This window comes from Acanthopagrus latus, chromosome 4, assembly GCF_904848185.1.
Source record: "Acanthopagrus latus isolate v.2019 chromosome 4, fAcaLat1.1, whole genome shotgun sequence".
NCBI lineage: Eukaryota > Metazoa > Chordata > Actinopteri > Spariformes > Sparidae > Acanthopagrus > Acanthopagrus latus.
The window spans coordinates 17,494,381-17,518,955 of NC_051042.1; the positions used below are offsets into that span (position 1 = coordinate 17,494,381).

The 24,575-nt window shown below is 39.1% G+C and overlaps 1 protein-coding gene across 1 annotated transcript in view; it reads left to right on the plus strand.

The window, feature by feature from the left end:
- The window catches only part of gpc5a (glypican 5a), a 141,280-nt gene that overhangs the window by 79,012 nt on the left and 37,693 nt on the right, over window positions 1-24,575 (plus strand). Inside the window, exon 8 of the mRNA XM_037095669.1 lies at window positions 5,925-6,087. Coding sequence (XP_036951564.1) covers window positions 5,925-6,087 — 163 coding nt within the window. The remainder of the gene's footprint in view (window positions 1-5,924; window positions 6,088-24,575) is intronic.

Consider the following 24,575-nt stretch of genomic DNA (forward strand, 5'->3'; position numbering starts at 1 on the left):
TGTTAGCATGTTAAACCTTCAGCCTGTTAGCATGTGTACCTTGTTGGACCACTTGTTAGCCTGTTAGCCTTGTGGCATATTAGTACGTGTGCCTTGTTCAATATTTCATTGCTTTCATTGTGTGTGGTGCTGAACCCTTATTACAGCATTTCCTTGTCATACATTTGCTTCAGAATGCTGCTTGAATTCAGTTTCACAGCAGCTTACTGTAATTTTCCAAATAATTACCCATCATGCATTGCAAAAGCATAATTACCGTAGTTTACTGTCAGAATTTGCTGTGAATACCTGGTGTTTCTCGACAGTGTACAGTCATCTGTGTTGGGAAATGTAGACAGGTGGATATTGTGTTTATGTCGTTATATTAAAAAGATGCAGAACAACCTGACCATCACCTTGTTCCATTACTATAAATGCAGCTAAAGCACAAACTGTAATGGCTTGAGGTCATAAATTGACAGCTGAGTGAAAATGTCGAGCATTAGATGAAAGTGAAATGAGATTTTCTACTCATCTTCTGTCAGGTGTTGTTTGAACAGCTGGAAGAAATGAATGATTCATTTGTTTTTAATGGCTTTATATCGAGGTTAGACAAATTTACAGCTAAATACACATGATATGTGTTAGATTACCTGTACTGTTAGATTGACCTGCCTCAGTTTAACTCCCGGGGCAGATGCTGTTATCACAAGTGTTAAAAAACACCAGTTCTGAACTGCACTCGAGCAACTGAAGCAAAATAATGCAACAGATAGTATAATTAAGTGATAGCTCAAAAAACCCCACAATAAACACATTGTAGACACAGTGTTAGTGTCTGTTTCAGTGCATATTTATGTGTGCAAGTACCATTCATTATTCTGACTACCTGTGGGAAGAAACTGTCTCTGAAACGGGTGGTGCGTGATTTAATGCTCTGGTAGCGTTGTTCCAGATGGCAGGAGGGAGAATAGTGTGTGGGCTGGATGACTGGTGTCCTTGATGATGCTCTGGGCTTTCCTTATGCAGCGGGTAATGAAGATATCATAGAGCCGTAGGAGGTCTGTGCCAGTACATTTCTGATGCTCGCTTTACAGTATTTTGCTGCAGTTTCCAGTCATGTACAGTGAACACTACCAAATCATAAGCTGGAATGTAGCCTGTCAGAATAACATACTCACTGTGGTGCAATGACGAAAGTTAAGCCAAGTCTGCTCCCAGGGCAAACATCTTTTAGACACCTCGCAAGCTACACTGTTTGCTGATCCTTCCTCAAGAAGCAGCTGGTATGAAAAGCGTGTAATGTGTACAGTGGTGGATTTAGAAAATTTAGAAAAATAATAGAAAAGTAGCAAGGGTTATTTTGGAGGTCACCAAAGATAAGGAAGCATGTACACAACAAATAAGTCCAAATCAACAAGAAATACCACTCAGAAATATTGAGTGTACTAGTCTACATCTACACTATCAGCACTGTGAGGCTGTACTTGGACAAACAAGTGCTTTGAGATAAATTGTAATGTTAATGCATGCTAACATGCTCATATGCTCACAATGACAGTGTTGTCATGCTCATCCTCAGGAAAGTGTTTCGTGTTAAATTGAATGACAATCCTTTTGTGTGCCAAAATGTGACCCATATTATCCCTGGAGCTGTGCTGCTAGCTTCGCTTAAACAATAAATAAAAAAAACAAAAACTTTTCTCTAAATTTTTGTCACCAAAAATGACCTCAGTCATTTTCATTAAAGGGCTGTTTGAAAATGAAACATGTCAATGTTGTAGTCTTTATAAACGGTTCACTGGTAGAAGGGAAAGTGCTGCTTTGTTGTGTTGAATGAACTGAGCTCTTGTTCTGCTTTGTTCTTCATTAGTGAAGCGACAGTGAAATAACACACTGTGTGTGTCTTTTTTATTGCCCCCCCTACACTTTGGTCCTTGAGTCTGAGCTGCATGGTCACTGTTTCTAACCATGAAAACCTGTTTTTTGCTAATATTGTTTGTTATTCGACTGCTTTGCTAATTTCCTCTTTCCTCTCCCACCTCTCTTGTTTATCTTCATTATTATTAACAGCAAACAGCGGAGACTCAGCAGTTTTTCTCCTGAGTGTGTTTCCAGCTGTTGCTCAATCAGTAATTTAAAAGGACAGCTGACGAGATTTTTTCTGACTGCATAGTGGTTGCCATGGTTAGCATTTTAGTATTTGCTGGCGCATATGCTTCAGCATATCACTTTTCCGTTCCTGCGGTAGAACAACAGCAATAGACAAAACACATGAGAGCAAGCGGTGTGCGCGGAATGAGGAGCAGCACAGAATCCTTCAAAATCCTTCTTGTGGAGATGTAAAATTGTTACCACCGTTACTTCTGCCTTTCATCAATAACATGTTGTAAGTTATCTGTTGTTTTGCAGAAATGTACAAACATTTATTGTGGTTGCAGATTACTTCAGATTGGGTTGCGAAAACATGTTTTGAGGTGTCACAACCTCTGGTCAATTCTTTATTTTTTGGTTGCCACAAGCAGCACTGGAAATGAAGAATGCAGTCTTAATGCAGGTGTCAACACAACTGCTGGCCAGCCTTCTTGTCCAGCTCCACCACTGTCACCTCTTCTTCCTGATATGACATTCTGGTCAGAAACTGAACAATATGAGAAAGATATGTCAATATGTTATGTAGCCTGACACGTACAAATGTATCAGTGGTTTGCAGAAACAGAAATGTTATTGGCATAAAAAAGTTATTGGCATATTTCTGCACATTGTCAAACTTGTGCTTTTTGTATTAAAGTCCTGTGTTGTAAGCATTCTTCAAATATGCCAGTTACATGAAAAACATTTAGGATGACTCCTAAGCGAGACGGATGGCTACATGTGTATGACATGATTTAACGCATTTACATAGTAAACTCATGCACACCTGTGGATGGAGAGGTGCATAAGAGAAAACCAATAGCCGACAAAATCGGGAGAAAAACCGCTGCACACTGTTCACCTCACTTCCAATCTAGAATTGATATTTAATAACAACATTTCGGTACCAAGACCTTCATCAGGTTATCTTATGAGACAGTAGAGGAGAACCTCTTAGATAAGTTGGTAGACTCATGAGGACCCGTCAGGTCACATTACGAAAAGACATCACTAAAAATACCATCACTGACACCTTGAACAATAGCAAGCTGCTTCAGCCACTGAAGGAAATGAAAATTTAATTTCTGCAGTAAGTTACTCTTCCAAGTCCAGTTTTCTTTGACTGATTACATCCAATTAATGAAACAGATCGACAAAGTGTTAATATTGGCATCAACAATAAACAGTGGCTAAAGCAAATGAACACAGCAAATGGGAAATAAAATATATCTTCTAAAAAAACAGCCCGAATTAGATAGAAAGGCTGGGCTTCCGTCTCAGTTCAGGTGAAGTTGCAGAGGTTACGTGCAACCGAAAAGAAAACTGTTATGCCTTTATGAATCAAACATACATCTATGAAATCCTAACCCATTGTACAGAGAGGATTTGCAGAAAAGCTGCAGTTTGTCATTCTCTTCTGTTGTGTTGGCTTTTTGCTGAATTGGTACAGCAATTTTCAAAAAAAGGCAAAATGACTGCTGAACAAAATTAAGGAGCTCTTTCAGAACATTCATTCTAAATGCGCAGCAGTGCAGTTTGTAAGCACTGTTCTGTTTGTGAAAAGGGCAATTGGTATTATTTGGTCGTCACTAACTCTCCACACTGCAATAACAGCCGGAGACTTGTCCAAGGGTGCCTGACCGGAGCAGTTTCTCATCGGGAGATGCATAGAATGAATCAGAGCACCTGTCTTACAGCCAGTGTTGGACAAAGCCTCATGCTTTTCACAGGAGTGTGACTATTAAAACAGCAAGGCTATTCAGGCATGCTTCATCGTGTGTAAGAGCGGTTCTGCCGTTCAATTAGATTCAGTAACAGAGCACTTACTCTGGTATTGGACAGCCTGCTGATTGGCAGACTTGGTCAAATATAATCAATGTTTCCTCAGATTTGGAGCAAAGGACTGATGAATTACTACTGTACTACTGATGCAAATCAGTTCATCTGAAGAAAAGGCTGTCTTTTAAAACATGTTTGTTTTTTGATGTGAAAGCAGATAGTATTGATTCAAGAATATCTAGGTACATGATCACTTTTTATAACCTTATAAATATTAACTACTCTTTGTTTTGCTGCCTTCATTTGTGTTAATGGATTACCTGATGGATAATTTTCATCCCACAGTTTTAAAGTATTAGTGACTGGCACAGTCTTTGTCAACAAATCCCTTGAAAAGACCAAAATCATCGCTTCCTTAAAAAAACTGAGCACTGCAGTTCTTGTAAATCTTACTCAAAAAATAAGTAAAAGTACCTACTGGTAAGTAATTATGTATGTGTTGTATGTACTTTTTTTTTATCATTATGACCTCATAATTATTGTTCCTGTCTCTCAAAATTGTGTGCAAACAATCTGTAGGTTGAAATGGGTGTGATGATGAGAAAAATTATTTCTATGCCATAACTGAATAAGAAATTAGAAAATGTGTCAGATTATGTTAAGTTTCAAAGTCTCATGTGATTCTGCTCACGCATCACAAATTCTTGACAATGAAGTTTTGACTTGAGACTTGGCTGAAAATGGTGGAACTACTCTCCATAATTGTTGTGTTTTCCTTTGTTTGTACACAGGGTTATTAGACCTACATCTTAACCTTCCCCTTCTTTGCAAACTGTAAAGAATCTGAAAGCTCAGGTCACATACTGTCTCATATGCAAGCTAATTACAGCATGACTCTGTTTCCTCTGTGAACGGGCTTCAGATTCCAGATGCTTTGAACTCCAAACATATTGAGCCCTCGAGCAGTGCCCTACCTCCTGGACTGTGAAGCACAAAGTTCAAATTCAGTCTAACTCCCAGACCAGCCTAAACTGAATACTCATTACTCCACATAACTGATAAAAAGTTTGGTCAGATTTCCGTTGGTAAACGAAAGAAAATCATGCCAATTACACACGGAAGGAGCGCTTACATTGCCCCAAATCTCAATACTCTCCATCTCCTTGCTAACCTGTCACCATTGAGGAGCAGAGACCCCACACAGGATAATTACCAGCACAGATCTGTCCCAGCTCAGCCATGGCAGCAGCCCTGACACTGCTGCTCCCCTGCACTGAACCACAACAGTAACTAATTAGCATAGACACTACCTTTCTGATCAACACAAAGCAGTCTCTCTTGTTTCCAATGACGCACCATGAATTTAAATGAGCCAATTAGCGTATGCATTTCCCCTGGTATCAAGTTCAGAAAGTCTTTGATTGAGATTCTGCTGCATAGCAATCCAGCCGAAAGTTTAGCTGCCCCGCAGGCCACTGCAGCTGTGAAGGGTGAGCGTCTTGTAGCTCATATGATGAATTCATTTAAGTGTAGCTTGTAGATGGTTGTGATCAGGACAACTGTCGACTGGCACACACACATTCACAAGCCTAAGAATGTAAATGTAAATATATATCTATATCTTTATTATTTTTTTTAAACAAAAACCTAAATGAGAAATAATCTTTTATAGACTGAAAGCAGTTGTCCTTTAAAAAGTCAGGATATAGCAAATATATAGGCAGAATTATTAGTATTATTATTATTTTTTAATAAAAAATTAACTTCTGGTGCAGACATTCTGTAGATTCATTGTATTTTATTAGTCAGTGGACTGAGTGTCTGATTAGCAGCATAATCAGCAGCTCTTTGCATTTTCTTCCCATTTTTCTCTTCATTTTTTGATAACTCATTCTGTACTGTCCTTGCCACGAGAGCATCTTGTTCACTGCTGTGAATATTGAATGTGAATGTGATACACATATAATGTAGAAGATTATGGAAATTTTCTTTTGAAAATGGAATATGTGTATTTTTCTGTCTTTCACAACCAGCTGTTGCAGGGAAAGTCCATTCCTAAACTGGGGTCACTGGACCAGATTGAAACAGGAAGTGGAGACGCAGAGGGACGCTACAGCGGTGACTGCGATGATGAGGACGGTTGTGGTGGTTCAGGTGCTGGCGAGAATAAGAGGATAGTCCCCAGAGTCTCCAAATGTAAGTGTCATCTTTTTGTGCTTGCTTTGGACAATTAACCTTTTGAAGACATCGTTACCCAGCAGTCATGCCCGAAGTACCTGAGGGTGAATGGCAAGGAATATGACACTTGAGTGGGAAGTGTTTGCATTACACTTGTAATAGTGTTTTCATAGCGGATGTTTGGATGAAAATGAAATATCAGGAGGAGCATCACGTCCCGACAAAGAGTCTAATGATTGATAGAATACTGAGAGAACTACCGCAGAAAATGAACTTTCACAAAGCACAAAACCAAACGGTGAACCCGATACAGCTCGCGGCTAGGAGAGGAAACTTTGAAAAAAGAAAGTATTGGTGATCATCTCGGTGCAGGGAGAGCAGATAAACTGAAGCAGTGTAATTACCACATAAATCATATCTTTACTTTAACCCATCAGTTAATCATGTTAACTGCAATCAAATTTCCAAGTATAGACATGAGGAATAACGGAGTACATGCAATGGGATTACATGATTGGTATACGACAAAGGGGTGACTGAATTCTGGTAAAAATAAAAATAAAAAAAATAATGTAATTAGATTACAGATACATTCAGTAAATAGGGGGATTACTTACAGGATTACAATCTTAAAATAAATGCTTGTTAACACATGACAACATTTCAGGAGTTAGCCACAACATCATTTTGATCTTGAGTGAAACCGAACACACTTTGATATTTAACAAGAAGACACACTTTAAATAGAGTTCATCTTAATGATATTTAGTCTTTATCTGCATATCTTTGGTATTGAGTTGATAAAAAAATTATGCAAAGTAATTTCATACTGTGATACTTTTGTAATTTTACAGGTAATCAGTAACTGTATCTGTAATACAAACATTACAATACAGACATACAAGTCATCCTCCCAACCCTGTAAACAATATGAATATATGTATGTATTTTGATGTATATATTTTTTTAAATCAACAGACATGTGAAATTACTAGAACTAACACAAACAATAAACACAAAACCAATATTACCAAGCTACAATACCAAATATAAAATCATTCAACAAACACTCATATATATTTATATACTGCAGCCTTTATCAACAGGCCAGAAAAACAAAAAACAAAATATATAACAAAACATTAAAGAAAAACTGAAAAACAGTACACAATCCTTGATCCTTCTTCATCTTTCTGTTAGTTTGATTATTAAGTGAAAAAACATGCAATACCTCCTGGGACAAAGAATGACAGAGAGAGCACAAAAAGGAATACGTTAATATTTTTAGTTGAATAAAGAATAAACAGTTTTGCCTTAGAAATGTAATCAGGTTAGGTCGTCCCTAATTACGCTATAATCTGCAAACAAAGACATACCATTCTCTAGTACCATGGTAGTGATGAACTTATCACGGATATAAATTACGCATATTCTGCGATCCAGGAAACGTTCTGATGAATAACAGATGCTTTGTGAGTGTCTGAAATAATATGTAATTAATGAGGGAAATGTTAGATTGCTTAGGTTTCAATCTGTTCTTCTGGAGAGTTTCATCTGTTATAATCACATAGTCAGTTTACCATTTATTATTATAGAGCAGCACATTACAATAGATTAATAAGCGGTTCATTGTTATAAAGAAAAAAATATATAACATTTGATCACTCGACTGCCATGCTCATGATTGTATTGTACCTTTTATTTATGTTAATTTTACAGGAAGTCATAATGTTTGTGTCTAACTGCTCTGGAGGTGCAGATATAGTAGCTAGTAGCTAAATAACAATGTTTCTTCGCTTCATATGAGGTTAAGTTTGTCTTTATTTAAATGATCCCTGAGAAATTAATGTAATAAACTATTCAAACCATAGAAATGTTTTAATGAAGGAAAATGAAAGTACAGGTTTTCAATTGAATAAATGTAATGAGGATAATAACCAAAATTCATGTCAAAGAAAGAAATAAGACTGACAAAATGAATAATTTTGTTAAATTCTGTTTTTTACCCATTCATATTTACAAATCTACAGAATTTGATAATCAAGTTAGCTAGTTTTGGACCAGTGAAAACTATATATTTGACTAAGACTTGCTTCAGTCTCCATTTTATGACAGCCATAATAATAGTCATTAAAGATAATAGTTGCAATGGGGACATTATTGCAATCATGGCCCATTACTTTAAAACATATTGCTCCACAGGGGATCGGTAACCCTTGATGAATCACAGCGGAGGGGCTCTCCTGTTCGTTTTGCTACCTTTCACACTCTCCTCCTTCTCAGCACATAGGTTCCTCCTCCCCTCTCTCCTCTACTCTCCATCAAACATGCTAACAACCTGATTAATCACCTCTCTCATTTTGCCTACGGCGACAGTGAGGAAAGGGGGGGTCATCCAAACAAGCAGTTCTCGCCGTGTAAATGTTTCCTTTACTGCTCGTCAGTCTGTCTCGAGGCTTTAGGCTCTGAGAAAGCCGCTTAACAATCGCTCATCTGAGGCTGTGGGGAGGCGCTGACATTTATCACCCATTACAGTGGAGCCGCCCTTTACTTGTCATAGGCCAGATCAGCCTGTCTCCCGTATTTATGACCCGCTGTCTGTTGTGACCTCTGACAAGCATGTCCCCAGCTGCCTGACCCGCACACGAATACTGACTAAGGATTCCCAACCTAGAACCAGGACCCTGATCGGTCCCTGAAGATTTGCTCTTATTGCTACTACATGTAGTTTTTTGGGGGTTGTATTGTTGTAGTACAATTGAATAAAGTTGTAGGAATTGCAAGCCAGTGATCAAGTAACACTCAAAACATAATATTTTATTGCTCTCTCTCTTACTCAAAGAGTCTGTCATGATATAAAGCACCAAATTCTCACTGTGAGTCCTAATCTATTATGATTTTATGAACAAAGTGAAAACAAGCCCTCAAACGATACCAATGGAAAATACCGCTTATGGACTTCAGTCTTTGTTAGATTATACCTTTAAAAAATAAAAAACCAAAGTGTACTCAGTCCACTCGATTTTTTTTCCTTGAATATAAAATTATGTTGTTTTTTTTTGAGTTACAGTATCTGCAGGCATAATCTTGGAGGTTAGTCCAAAACACCTCTTCAACCTGTAGGAGTGAGTAAAGGTCACAGATCAACAAGAAACACTTTCCTCCTACTCATTCTCCATCAACATATAATACTTTCAGAGGACACAGTCTCATAAACAGTGTTAAACCTTCATTTGACCAGTCCTATGAGGCTATTAGTCACAAGCGCTTTCACACAGGACCTGCTCTACTGATGTCGTTAGTCAGAATTTTACCCCATACAAATGTGTGTACTAAACAAGGTTGTTATATTTCAAATAGCAGGTTGCGTGGGTGATAGATTCCTTTTGTCGAACAATTCACATTGTACAATCATTTTCAAGGAGCAGATACATTCATGGCAGAAAGGAGTCGAATAAAGCACCAATACCTGTCACAGAGTTAAAGAATTCGTCAAGAGAGCCGCATGATAATCTTCTAGTTACATGGCATGGATTATCATATGAATGGTGGACATGTACAGCATATTCAGTCGAAAGCACCAAGCTCAGCACAACTGGGAGTAGGAAGTGATGATAACTTGGCCCCTCAGGGGAACATAGGCTACCAGTGTTGGAGTGCTTGTCGGCCCTCCGCCCACACCTTTCTGACCCTAGATTTGGGTGGGTTGGGTGGGTGGGTTGGGTGGGTGGCGTGGGTGGGGGGGTGTCCAATCATTTCACCAACTTTTCAAAACCGTCGAGCAGACATTCACACCCTCTTCATGTAGTGATTATCCAGCTGTGTGGAAGTTGAAAAAAGAGAGCTGGAGAGACAAGTTCAAACCCAGATCATTTCCCATTTGTTACACAACTTCCATTGCAGTTCAGCTGCCAGGATATAATATAAGGAGTCAATATTTCTGCGAACCACAGATAGAGCCATGTACAAAATTTGCCATGTCACATTCACATTACATGTTGATTTACTTACTTTTAAATCAGGAGGTACAGGGGACAGAGGCGGACAGTGGTCTGCATTTCTAGCCATGACACCACTGAGTAATTTTTAGGAGACCTGGGGACATCTCCAGCCATGTTTGGGGTGACCAAAACAGGTATTCTAAGCTATGATGTTTCCCGAACCCTAACCAAGTGATATTTGTGCCTTAACCTTACCAGAGCATGAACAAATTTTAACCCAAACAAACCCAAAGTTTAAAGAAACATACTTAGCTAACATTTGTTCTGACAATTCAGTTAGTTTCTGAAGCTTTGATTTCAACTCAGTGAACTTTATTTTCATTATAGTTTAATTATTAGACGTGTGTGAATGTGACTATGTAGCATGCAGCAGCTGAAACAAAAATATTACAGGATGAGACAAGATGTATTTTAAATTCATCATTTTAAGCATTCACATTTTAAGTTCTGTAGTATTTTTTACAGTATTATGTGTGTTTAAATTAACTTGTGTTCAATTTTTGAAAATATTTTTGGATTCCTTCGCATTCGACCCGTGGCACACGTACCACAATTTGAGAATAGTAGATAAAATTAAACATTAACCTGTTGGCCCCTCTGAAAGACGGACTACTTTTCACTCCACTTTTGTGGAGTGTGGCAGCTTGGACAAATTTAAAGTGAGTTTCAGAGTCGTCAGGGCCACTTGCTCAACTGGCCTTCATGTGGGTTGCCAGGGCTAGGTGAGCCCCACCTAACCCTGGCAACCCACTCTGAAACTCAAAGCTCACACATGTCCTTAACAACTCTTTAAGTACACACTTACACAGAGATTAAAAGCCTGCAGCTCCCCTCTAGTTAGTTAGAACTGAAGAAGCCTCTTAGATTAGAAGTGAAACGTCCTCAAGAAACTGAAACAAGTCCGGTTGACTTAAATTACCATGAAATGAATTACCATGACCTGGATGACTGAGAACCGTCAACATTTCTCAGGAGGCACTGTCAGCAGAGTTGCCAACTCGTTTTATGATTAAAGCATCGGCTGACGTCACTAGAAGATGCCTGTTGACTTCATATGCTAAATACATAGATTGATTTGCTACAGCACACAGATCAGAATGCTGGGAGAGGGCTTGCTGTGATCTTCACGCTTGTTCAGATCAGACAAGCGAGTAGTATAAATCTGCATCAGCTGTTCTGAGCTTTTCGCTCTGAAAGCCAATACATTATCTTCTTCTTTATGGATGGAAGATGTAATTAATTTAGTTTTATTTGTTGACACACAGCTGAGAGTTCTTCAGAATTACAACATCTCGCTGCAGCAGCAGAGTTGATAGATTGGCTACCATGAGGCCAAATCACAGTAGTGGTGATGCACTATGAATGAACACTGTTTTATTCGGGTCTGTGTGCAAAACTTCAAAACAGAAAGCCGCAAAGAGACAGAAATGCAATATTGAATACAAATACAGAACCAGAAACGAATGCAACTGCTGGATCGGGTGAAAAATCCATGAAGGTGAGACAAAACCCAAAGAGCACCTCACCTAAAACATGGTCAAGAAATGGATCACAACAGGAATTTAAACAACGCTACAGTGATTGGGAATTGTAGAGCAACATGAGTTGAATCACAGAAAGAGTGTTGGAAAACAATCTGATACGGACGTGTGATGTTGCCGTCCGTATTCTGGTGATTGTCACAGTGATGGTACAGTAAAGTCTGAGTCTTTAAATCTTACCTTATATAGAAGTTATAAGACTGCCTGATATGTTTCCTGCTGCCATCTTGTGACAAGCCTGCCAGTCTTTCAAAGTAAATCCGGTGATGTTGAAATCTCACTGCCAGCTACTTAAACACCATGCATGATTTAATTTGATTTCTTTCTCTTCAATTATCCATAATCCCTCTCCCTTTGTGTCCTCGATGTTTATCGGCAGAACATGCTGACGATGGATCGGGATGATAAGGAAATAAAACGAGAGAAGCTCAATACTGGCAACACAAGCCTTATTTAAGGGATTATCCTCATTAAGCAGAATTACCGTTGTGTGTGACAAGAAGCAACAATGTGAGCATCCTCAGAAATATTTCAGTGATTTCTGATTCTTGCAGCGGGGTTCTATTTCCTGCATTACACTGCAGATGGTCAATGTCTTTGTAGAAATACGATGAGGCTCCTCTGTTCCTTGCCTAAACCCAGAAGAATTAATGAAAGCACTCGGTGAAAACAGAGCAAGATTGATTCCGTTCACACTGTTCAACATGATGCTACTCACAGCTCATCAGGTAACACGGTCTAAAGAAAACTCAGCAAACTCAGCAATCTCCAACACCGGAGAAAGAGCATGTATCCAAGATCGTTGTGGCCTGTTTTCACTGTTCTGACAGAGCCGCCGATCAGTTCAACAAACACACACATCCGATTTGTCATCTTTAATTAAATCCAGTGAGTGTTTAACACTGATGAGAACTAGCACCTCAGTGCTGCGCGTGTGAAGCATAATAACCAGGGTGGCAATAACTCATTAAAATAGACACAATTGGAATACTCGTTAAGACTTACTGTAATGTAACCCATGTCTGTGGAACTGTATTGTTTAATTGGTTAACCTCTGTGTAATAGGATGTATTTTTTAAATAATTTTTTTAAGCTCTGATATTCATAACTCTGTAAATAAGGCGATGAGTCTGAAGTTGTTGAAATGAGACAATTCTCTGCTGTCTCTCCGTTTTATGATTGAGCCTGATGAGATAATTACACACCTGGTTTAATCACATAAAAACCTTGCCGAGCTCAGCTTTGGATATAATAAATCCAGTTTTGCCATTTTAGCTGAAGTGGCTTATTAATCCCGACACATTTGTGAGATGATAACAAAGAAGAGCACAGCCATGCCAGCAGCTCTGCGAGGCTGCACTCCAGGACAGTGCTGATTTAGGCTAAATGCTAACATGCCCACAATGACAGAGCTACCATGTAGGTGTCAAACATGTATAAGGTTTGCAATATTCAACCTTCCAACATTTCCTTTTAGGCAAGTCTTGCCACTCGACAGCCATCTTGGCTAGCAAGACCAGTCCCCTGTCTAAATGAATGGGGAGAGAACCAGAACTTCATTGGTCACCGGGACATAAAGAAAAAAACTGCATGTATAGAATTACATGGTGATTTCCCCCCCCCCCATAAAAATATCAACATACTGGTGAAGCTGGGGGAAAAGTCAGGGAATAATCAAAGTTATTAGGTTCATTATCTGGGAACTGTTTATATATTTAACTGAGGATTCGCCGTCTGGGCGCCATTAATATTTGTTCAAAATTCCTCTGCAATCTATCTAATGAACTGTTGACATATTTTAGTCTGGATCGACAGACTGACATTGCAATTCCTAAGATAAACAAACAAACATAAATTGCCTGGTTACAACATGTACACATACCTATTATGAGGAGAAAACAAAGGTTTTCTTCAAGCTTTCTTCTTGGATTTCTGTGACCTGTCAACAGAGCCTGCAGTGTTGAACAACACAGAGGGTTTTTCAGGCTCCAACCCCAACAGGCAGCCGTGTGCCCCTTATCTGGCTTGCTGTGGCTCAGATGCCGACACTGTGACTGCTTGCAGTGTGAGCGTTGTGCTGCAAAAAGACATCTGTCAGACACTGAGGCAACAGGGGAGACACAGATCGATTCCTTGCAAGTAAGCACAATGAGGGGAAGGGGAGAAGCTCTTTTGCCACGACTCTTATTAATTAGTAGCATCGCAGCAGGAGAGAATTTGATTTTGTGTGAGGTTCCAGCTGTATCTGGCTGATGCATGTAGAACTCATCCATTGGGGTGGGGGGGTTTGTGTGCATACAAACCAATTTTCTGTCATAAGGTGCAATGTTTTATATGTTCCTGGTCTAAACGTGAGATCTGAGTGGTAAGAAAATACATCAAGGCCACTTTGTTGGACATAGTAATAGGCCTACCACTGGGAGCCATTTTGAATTTTCCCTAACAGGCCCTGTAATACTTTGCCGTGCCTATTAGAGGGATCTTTATCCTCATTACAGTGTGAGATCAAATTAGGTCACCTGCTGTGACTCCTGCCCTCCTCCATGTCAGTAATAATGGGATCAAAATTATTTGCAGCGGTGTGTCTCATAAGCCTTTTGACCGGTGAGCCTTCCTGGGTGGACTCCTATGTTGTCTGTTTATCACTCGATTAAATTAGCCTTCCAAATTTACAAAGCGATTAATCACAGACTATCTCGCTAAGATACTTTTTCAAATAGTGCAGTTTAATGGAAAGAATGAAATACAGTTAGCAGCTCTAACTAGATGGAGGTTAATTTGGGTAGGATGATACAGCTACTTGACTGAAAAACCTTGATTGTATTATTTGCTCAGTTTGCATTTATCGACATCTAATTGGAATAAAAAAATTGAAAAATCTCAAGTGAAAACAACAAAATGACTAACTATTTACTGCACATTCATTATTTTTCTCCTCATTTGGTATTCATGCAGGGAACCATACTCAGAGTGGCCTCCCACTGTTAATTAATATTAATATTTCAGTAATACATCATCATCAACAATGATGATCCCTAACCATTTTACCTTGATAGCAAATAGAAGGTCAGGTTGTATTGAATGTAATTTCATTGATATTGAGGAGCTGCTCGAGCTTAAACGGCTGCTGCAGCTGCTGGGGAATATTATATAATTAACGGATAAGTTCACCAGAAAAAGGAAAATTCTGTCTTTATCTACTCCATTCCATGCAGGTGGAAAGTCAGGTGAAGTTTCGTATCCCACAAAACATTTCTGCAGCTTCACAGCAAAACAGCGCCGCAGCATTCTCCTCAACACCTGAGGTAAAGGGGGACCAGTTTTAAAACATTTAAAGCAATACATTTCTGCAGACAGCTCGTCTGGCTCAATCAAATTGATTTGAAAAGACCATATTTACACCGTATTTAAACTGAAATCCTCACATTAGCTTCCAAGCTAAAAGTGTTAGCTCACACCACGTCTCTACTGGATGCATAAGATGGACTGCATGTCATCAGTGTGAATAACATATTATTTCTTGACACTTATATTCTGCCTGATGAGCTGTATGGATCCCTTTACATTTTAAAACATGTCTACTACAAGGCTCCAGAAATGTGTTCTGGACTACGAAACCTTACCTGACTGTGTATCGACATGGATGTGAGTATGATATGACTGTATTCTCATTTTTGTTGGAACCAGTCCTTTAAAGATTTAGCAGCTAATGTCGAAATACAATTTTGGTTTAGTAACACCAAAGCTCAGTGACTTATCAACTGAAAACAAGACCATTGCAATGTTCCAGAGCAGGAAGCAGTCACTACTACAAAAAACAAATGGGTCCTGAAATGATCCACACCTACCAGCTGAAGAAACTAATAGTGCTGCATTAATGCCAAGCAGCTCAAAGGAACCAGTTACAAACAGCCGACTCCCACCCTGACTAGTCTAACACGAGGCAGGGCAATATTGATCATGAAAGACACTCACAGGGGAATAGTACAATCCAACTACCGTCCAACATGGAAATTCCTGTCAAACATCAAAGACTTGAAGCTGAGGAGACTTGCGTGTAAATACACAAGCACATCTCAGCAGGGGATTGGAGACAACACCAAAGGCCCAAAGCAGCAGCTACAGGAAGACAGAGCTGTCACTGTACAAAGCTTGAGGAGATGAACCCGAGTACAGTGTGGATTAGACTGTGGTAGAAGAAGTATTTTGATCCTTTACTGAAGAAAAAGTAGCAATACTGCACTGTGCAAATACTCCTGCAATACTAGTACAAGTCCTGAATTGAAAAGTGTTTTTATTGATGCATTAATGTGCACAAAAGCATTTTGGTGTTGTAGTTGGTTGAAATGTAGCTAATTTTAAGTACATAACACACTTTACAGTATAGTGGGTAGATAACTCAATACATTCATCATATAATTTGAATGCAATATCTTAATCTGCAAAGTTACTACTAACTCAAGCTATATTATTGTAATAGTGTCAAAAATTATATATTTCCCTGGAAGTATGTGACTTTTATGAAATACATTCATACCAAGATGGAGCCTATTTTTTTTTTTAAAGCAGTAAAGTAATTTTTTTGCTTTACTGGTGAAAATAGTTTTCTGATACACACAGCTGTGGGCGACTGTGGGCGGCTCAAGGTCTTCCATGTGGAAGCCAACATTTCTGTTGCAAATCTATGTAACTTTTTTGCAGGAAGATAGTTGATTGGGTCTCTTTCTGTTCATCATCTGTAACACTTTACAGGGTCATGGGGGGCTTAAAGTTAAACTCTCGCCAAAATGCAACCTAGGTGGAAGGCTCTTAAAGCTTAGTTCTATATAAATGCACAGATAATTTTTTGTTTTGTTGTTAGTGAAAAATTATATTGACCTTGAAGTTGAACAAGGAGCCTCACATAAGAAACAATACTAAAATCAAAAGTCACGTGAGCTCTTGAGTGGGTAGTTGTTGCTGGAAGACAGTAGGGTTCCTCCTTAACTGTCCTCTATGTTAATGTTGCATTCAGAGATGGAAACTTCTCGACTGGCAGGACACCAGCTAGTGGAACAAGCAGCTGCTAATGTGAGTTGTTCCCAAACTTTTTTAAAGTAAATTCTGTGTACACAAACAGTGTTCTCAATGCTTGAGTTCATGTGTAGAGACCCTGGTGGTACTACGAGCAAAGTTTCATGTTGTGTTGAGCCTTCTTAGTGTTTTAAAAATAGCGATGCTAACATAGTAATTTCCCCTAGCACTCCCACTGAAAATTATTTTGACCAAAAATGAAAATATTGTCAAACTTAAAAGTGGCGCTTTCATTGTAACTATGCTTTTAAATGAATGTTTGACTTAAGTACATTAACAAAAAGACTCTAGGTTGCATTTTGGCTGGAGTTTTGCTTTAGGTCAATCCAAGTCAACATTGGACAAGTGGCAGGGTACACCAGTCTCATGTCCAGATCATTAGATAGCAATCAAAGTCGAATAACAAATCGGGTCTTTGGAGTTGGAACCAAACCATTAAACCAAACCACTGGTATCTGGCAATCGAGACAGGACCCTCAACAATCAACTGTCTTTCTCCAGAATGCTTTAAAAGTTACATAGTGTTGATTTAATCTTACCACTGAACCTAAAACTGTTTCCTTACTTTACACTTGCCCTTACCTGTTAATACCTGGTAAATGTCTAATAACCATGTTCCTCCATAAATCTACCTCTGCATTGGAACAAATATAAACTACAGTTGTACTTCCCTTAAAGTGCTTGAAACATTTTGTTAAAAATGAAAACGTCTGGTACCTGTAGACACCTTGTTTATGGCGCAATACAGTGCAATAGCACCACAAACTAACACGGCAAAAAAAAGAAAAATCTTGTTGTCATGATGTTGATTTCAACTGTATTTCTCAGCTTTACTATGTATGAACAACCATAAATACTCAGTGAAGCACTTGTGGATCCTTACAACGGTTTGCAGTGTACAAGGTCCACAGCGCACTGAGAGACTCCATCAGAAATTCCGACTTGTAGAGAAAACCTCTAAAAGCTGCTCTTAAAGTTGACCTCACAAGTGACTAACATGCATAGGCTTTAGTCTTTTAATTAGATAACCGTGGAGAGTGGATAAAGGTTCATGAAGGGGGCTACCATCAGTCTCATCATCTACATGCTAGCCATCAAGCTGAATGACAAGAGGTTCTACAGTAATGACACCGTGAGGCCATCCGGAGGGGAAAAACGTAGCTGGGTGGATGCAAATGGAGAGAGAATAAATGGAACTGAAGGGGTTGAGCTATTCGGAAGTCCACATAACAGACTGGAGATGGGGCAGCTGCAGGAACCGAGAAAGCCAAGAAAGGTGACATCCACAACAATCACCATGAATACATACAGTTTGCTCTACTCTGCTTCAGATATTCAGCTGGTGTTATATAAGCAAATACGTGAAATTAAAGAAGCAGACACTCCTCACGCTCTATTGTGGATTCCGGCACATGTCCATTGCCTTCCACTGCAGCTTGAGACAGTCGAGGTGAGCCTCAAGGACACTGACTGAAACACAAAGCAGTCATGAGTGCATTAGTAAAATGGCTCCTGTCATCAGCAGACAGATGAGGTGGCTGCCAGAGATTGCCAGAAAAAGACACCATCTGCCATCAGAGCTTATGGAGCAAATGATCTGATAACAAGAATAAAATCTTAATTCAGCATTTATTTAAAAGTGGCTGTCTCATCAACTATAGGTGTGAATGATGTTTTTCATCATGCAGATTTCTATTGTAAAGTAAACACAACTCACCACTCCAGCAGCTTCCTCTTGTGGGGAAGCCCAATGAGGCAAGGAATTGCAGGATCTGTGTCTGAGCTGTTTACCAGGCTGTTGGACAGCTTCTTGTCATTGTGGATCTACTACAAGTTTTTTCCGCATCTACTACTAGCTTGAATCAGGATGATGAAACGAATCTAGAACAGGAAGAGGAAGCTACCTTTCATCCGATGTCCCATGTCCCACCATAACATTATGGTCCATCTTAGGCGAGACTCAGCACAACTCAGGCAATTTCCCCAAAGGGCTCCTGGTCCTCTTCCTGCAGTAGAAGAAAGCTGCTTGGCTTGAAAGTAAATGGGTGACCTAATTGAAATGATTGATCCATAAATTTGGATTACAGGATAAATTCTTCCTGACTTATTGCGTCAAAACCAAACGCTTATTTGTACTCGAATGTTGCTGTTCATAGATATGGGAAGCCAAGTTTCAAATTATGTAGCAGGTTGCATCATTACAAATGATAACACTCCACAACTGATTGATTGATGTATTTTTTTATTTCTGACATGTACTAGTAAAAGAAAGGTGTGAATGCTTTCAGAAATAAGTTAAGAATAACACCATGAAACTGAAAAGAGCAGAAAGGAAATTCTCTAATTAGATTTTAATCTGTAAGAAAACATTTACTTCTTATTTGCACATGTCCTTACAGTAAATATATACGTACACACATATGCCTACACACACACACCTAGCAGTTCTAATCTCTTATTTACATAATTAGTGTGAAGTGTGTGTTTGCTAAATGGCATTCACACTTATATTCTTCTGGAATTTATTATTACCAATTAGGTTTATCTTACGTACAAATATATTAAAGCTGTAGTCTGTAACTATTTTTTTTAAAACTGTCATTATGATCTGACAGTAGAATAAGATACAGGTCAGCTGTGTAAAAATCCACTCAGCCTCTCCCAGTAGAATACAACCAATCAGAGCCAAGGTGAGTGTCTGAGAAATGTCAATCACTCTTGTGCATACGCTGCTGGCAGCCCCCCTCCCTAGCACAATGCATTCTGGGCAGTGCCCCTCCCCCATGCAGGTGCAGTGTCTGCCCTTACCTGGTCAGATACGTTCATGCCCAAACTGTACACAATGGCAGAGAACAGACAACAACAACAGAGCCCAGAGGGGGGTACACACATAAGGATTTTATGAATCTTATGAGATTTTTTATCTGTAGAGCCCCCACACATGCAGATTAAAAAATCAGCTTTGATCGTACTGTGTGTGGTGTGCTCCGATATTCTCAGCACAGGACACCACACACATAAAGATTATCTGTCTCATGGTCGATCGAGAACCTCGTCCTCCGAGCCAGAAATATCACGTGATCAAATGTGATCTACAGTGACCAATGGCAACAACCCCAGCGTCACCGGGCTCTTCATAAAAGGAAAAGAGCATAGACTGTATATTAAAAAAAGAGTAAATAAATGTTTTAAAACATGGAAGACATGGAAGACATGAAAGAGGGAATGTGAGCTTTTCTGACAACACACAATACTTGCATTAACCACCAGTATGATGGTCAGCGGTAGCGCATAACAGTTAATGTTAGTGGCAATGCTAAACCCATTAAAAACATTAAAATTGCTAATTCAAACACCCCCATAGGAAAAGTTAGATTTCGCCTCTGTTTTTATTTACGTCCACTTCAGTGTTCCAGGAGCACGAGCAAATTATCTGGACAAATTGACTCTTAACACACCACAGACCACAGGATAATTGTATAGGATAATCTTACAAGACAGAAGATAATCTTCCGTGGTCAGGAAGGGGTAAAATCAGAGCGAAATCAGCCTGATTATCGTTATGTGTGTACCCCCCTTAAGAACGCCCCACCAATGCCCATGTCAAAGACAAGAAATAAGGAGACTTACGAAGAAAAGCAGTAGAATTGGACTGAGCCAGAGAGAAAACACGGACAGTTATAAGAGTGGGGAGGGAGCTGCGGGATTAGTAAGGACTTTAGCGACACAGAGTTAGCTGCTTTTCTGCAAGTAAGGAACGCTGCTCTATATATGTTTCATTCTTTGTTTTAACCACAAGGTTATGGTGGCAGTAATACTCGCAATAGCGCATATGGCCATACGATGTTGCAGTCGAGCTACGTAGCTTGTTGCTAAATCTAGCTTGTTAGCTTGTATGCTAACTCCGGTTTAGCCTTGTGTTTATGGCTACTGGTTAGCAAAAGTGAGGAGCGATGTGAGGAATGGTGTTTGTTACTCGGGATATATACTGTGATCTGCATGAGGCCCTCGTCATTATAGTTTAGTTGCGTTGGTCAGAAATAAAACAATCAGGGCTTATGTTGTTGTTGTTATTTTGAATGTGCCGTCTTAGTTATCTGGCGTCCACTGTTACCGTGATTACAAGCCTGCTCGTGCACGGCAGGCTCCTCTGTGGGAGGGGCTTTGAAGGCAGCGAGGAAGAAGGAGGGACCTGGGATCATTCAAATGTTCTAGCTAAGTCCACTTTGTTCTCAAAACTCCAGACTGCAGCTTTAATTAATTATTTTGTATCCTCTATAGATATATTGACTTATTGATTGTCTTTATTGTATGTACATATATAACACTCATTAACACATAACAGTTATAATATATTCATCTGTATTATTGTATTATTATCTGTATTGATTAGCCAGTTTTCTGAAACTTATATGCCTATATATCAATTCATTCAATATTGATAACTATGGACGTTGTTGTAGTATCTATTATTAAGGAAATATGTTCGAGTCAGTTTCATTTTAACACTGCAGCCAAACAGTTTCTCAGCACTCACAAATTAAACCTTTATACCCACTGGATTTATCTTGAGCTGAAAAACCTGCAGGAAGATATTTAATTCTAGACCTCACAGTCCAGGAGTCACATTGGGCAAACATGCACACTATTTCTCATAACACCACCAGCTGTTTCTGTGTAACTTTCACTGCTTAACCAGTGGTGGAGATATCTGAATCGGATCCAAGATTGGTTGCTCTTAGTCCAGGAGTATCAGTTGGACACTGAGGAAAACTAAAAAAAATATCTTAAAGCAAGCAGGATGGTTTCATCCCTGAAAGCTTCAACCCCTCACAACTATATATTGGAAATACAGAGCAAGAAAAGTGAGCTCAAATCCATAGTGTTATCTGAAAAATTTAATAAATGTCTTACTCGATGTTCATTCATCAGTTCGAATCTATGAATGAACCTTGTCTATGTTTCCTTGGTAACTTCAGACCTATGCTAGATTGTTTGTGTCACATCCTCTGCTGCCTGTGTTATTTTTGCTTTCTCAGTTGAATTTTGGTTACCTTGACATGCCCTAGATACTAAACTACCTTAAACAACATATTAACCCCACTACCTCCTACTCATCCACAGATCGTTCAAGGTTTTAGCTCCACAGTGGGATTAGTTTATGTAATCAGTCTCTTGTGACTCATCATGAATGCCTCCCCCGTTTGCTGTGGGCTTATCTAACTCGTATGGATAATCATGCACCTTTTCTTCAACTCCGCCTGCTTTCACTTCATTAGAAGTGATAGATGTGAGTGACTTATCGAAGTAGTTGTTTTTGTCTGGCTGAAATGGGGAAGGAAAGGTGAGCAAAAACAAAAATACTGTGAAGCTGCGCCTGCTGATATGGTTGAACATGTAAAACATCTGAGGATTTATATTCACAGAAATCTAAAATGGTGCAAAACTGCATTCAGATATGGATTAATATGTCATCTTAATGCATGTTTCTGCCAGATCACATTAAGGCCATAAGAGCCCTGATAGTCTGGATCTACATTGTTCAATAAATAATGATAAACTGAGCAGACGAAGCACAAATCAGCACTATCAGAGATTGTAGATAAGACATACCGTATGAAAAGACTTACCTTTTACTTTTCAAATACTCCAGAGCTTTTTCTCTTTGTTGTTAACCTTGTTCAAGTACACAGAAAAAAAGTAAAGATTTTGTCTCTGCCTGTTTACGGTTAAGAAAATGTGTTCCTCCCTACAAAGCAGACAGATGAAAGCATACAGATTAATATCTGCCATGTATTAACATATGGTCACAGCTCAGATTGGATTCAGCTTCAGATGAAAAACACACCGTGTGTGTGTGTGTGTGTGTGTGTGTGCGCGCGCTCTTAACGCCGCTGCCTTCTCTGACTCAAAACCTGCTCGGATGAAAATAAGACGCAATTGCTTTTTGATTTGCCACAGTAAACATAATGACATTTTCATTGAAAGATAATAGAAACCTTGCATTTTCTTTATCATTTCCAGTCCAGGTGTTGGTGTTTTTTTTAAGCACAGCTTTTTAACCACAGTAAGTTGTCATTATCTTCAACGGCACATTTTTCAATCATTTTTCTCGCACCGTGAATGATTTAATGGCTGGCTTAATGAGCTGCTGCTTGCATGTGGAAGGACATCTCATTGTGTTAATGAACCATGAAAAGGGCAAGCACACATCATTGTGTAAACTGTTTTAACAATCAGCCCGGTGTTCAACACACAGTCCATCCACCAAAAGTCTGCTCTATCAATAAGCGCAGATGCTGAACATTTCATTTAGACAACTTACTCTCTTATGGCCGGTTCGACACTGACCCTTGTCTTACTGCCTGTCTACGCCTTGTCTCTCCAGCTCTTACTCACTGTCTTTCAAGGTTATATTGGCTGGACACAGTTTCTGTACTGCAGGCTTAGCTGGGTCTTAAAATAGTGCAAAAGCTTTCCTACAATGATTTAATGTAATAAAAAATCAAATAAGAATCATATTTTATGAGATCAAATCACTAAGAGCTTTGCTCTCAAGTTGACAGTTGAGGTTGTTGCAGTTGTGCATTTACTTTCACCACTGACTGAATTCTCAATTTCATATACAGTGGGCACCATTCAAGTTTTAGATTTTCATGAGGTAATAAATTATGTTCTTAGTTTCTCATTAGGATTGTCCTTCAAGTAAAAATAAGACTACAGCAGCTGTGTGAGGTTATAGGCACAACTGTGCGACAATGTGGACATGTTGCAGTAAAGCGGTATGATGATCACCATGTTCACCATCTCGGTTTAGCTCGTAACAGATCTGTGCCAGGTCTCTCCTGGGTTCTGGGCTCAAATGAAATCCAGCTTGAATGGTGTAGCGAACATAGCTCTGCCTCATATTGTCATAAGCATCATGTGTGGAAACCATTTGCAACAATTTATGTATCCACTGGAAGGGGTAGTGGTTATGGAAGCTGAAACTGTTTGCTGTGATTTATATTGTGCTCATTCAGGTCTGCCCAGTGCACCTGAAATCAGCTGTTCTGATCAAAGATGATGTGTATCAGTGTTGGCCACATCCCACATTTTAGAATATTATAGTGAAGCACTTGTCAATATCAACAACTCCTCAGACTCTTCTTGCCAGGCCACAAAGGACCAAATTGCAAAGTGGGGAAATCAGTTGAGTCGTACAGTGTAAATCATATTTTGCATTTTCAAATGAAACATTAAAAAACAGTAATTAACAAAATGTTTCCACATCTGCTTAAAGAGGTGAAACATTTTCACTTCTCTTCATGTGATCAGGCTGGACAGGAAGTAGAGAGGTGAAAATGGAAATCATTTGGCTCTGCAGCTGAACAATTGGCCCAAACCCACTGAAGAAAACATGGCAGCACTCTATATTACAGCTCAGGAATAACACAGTAGGAGTCAAACGATAAAGAGGTGACTATTAAGTAAGACCGTATGATTACCAAAGTAAAAACAAGGTTTCAGCTTGATATTGATGTAATAGATTAACAAGTGGTCAAAAACAAAGGTTGATAATGTTAAATGCTCTGACTTGGTACTTGGAAACACTTGGTCGCTAAACTACAATGTGTGTTACAATGATCCACTCCATTCCAGTAGACATTTAACTAACAAAGGTCAACCTCATGGTTATGCTATAGGTAAAGTCAGGCGATCACCAATGTCATGAATGTCCGTACAAAATATAAAAACAATCCATCCAATGGTATCCAGTGAGCCACACAGTTGGTGGTGTAACCTCAGTGATATTCACCTCTGAAATTCAATTTTGCTACCATGCAGCAACATTTTATGTTTGAAAGTGGGTAGAAAGTGGTTGTAAGTGTTCTAAAATCCACTTCATTTA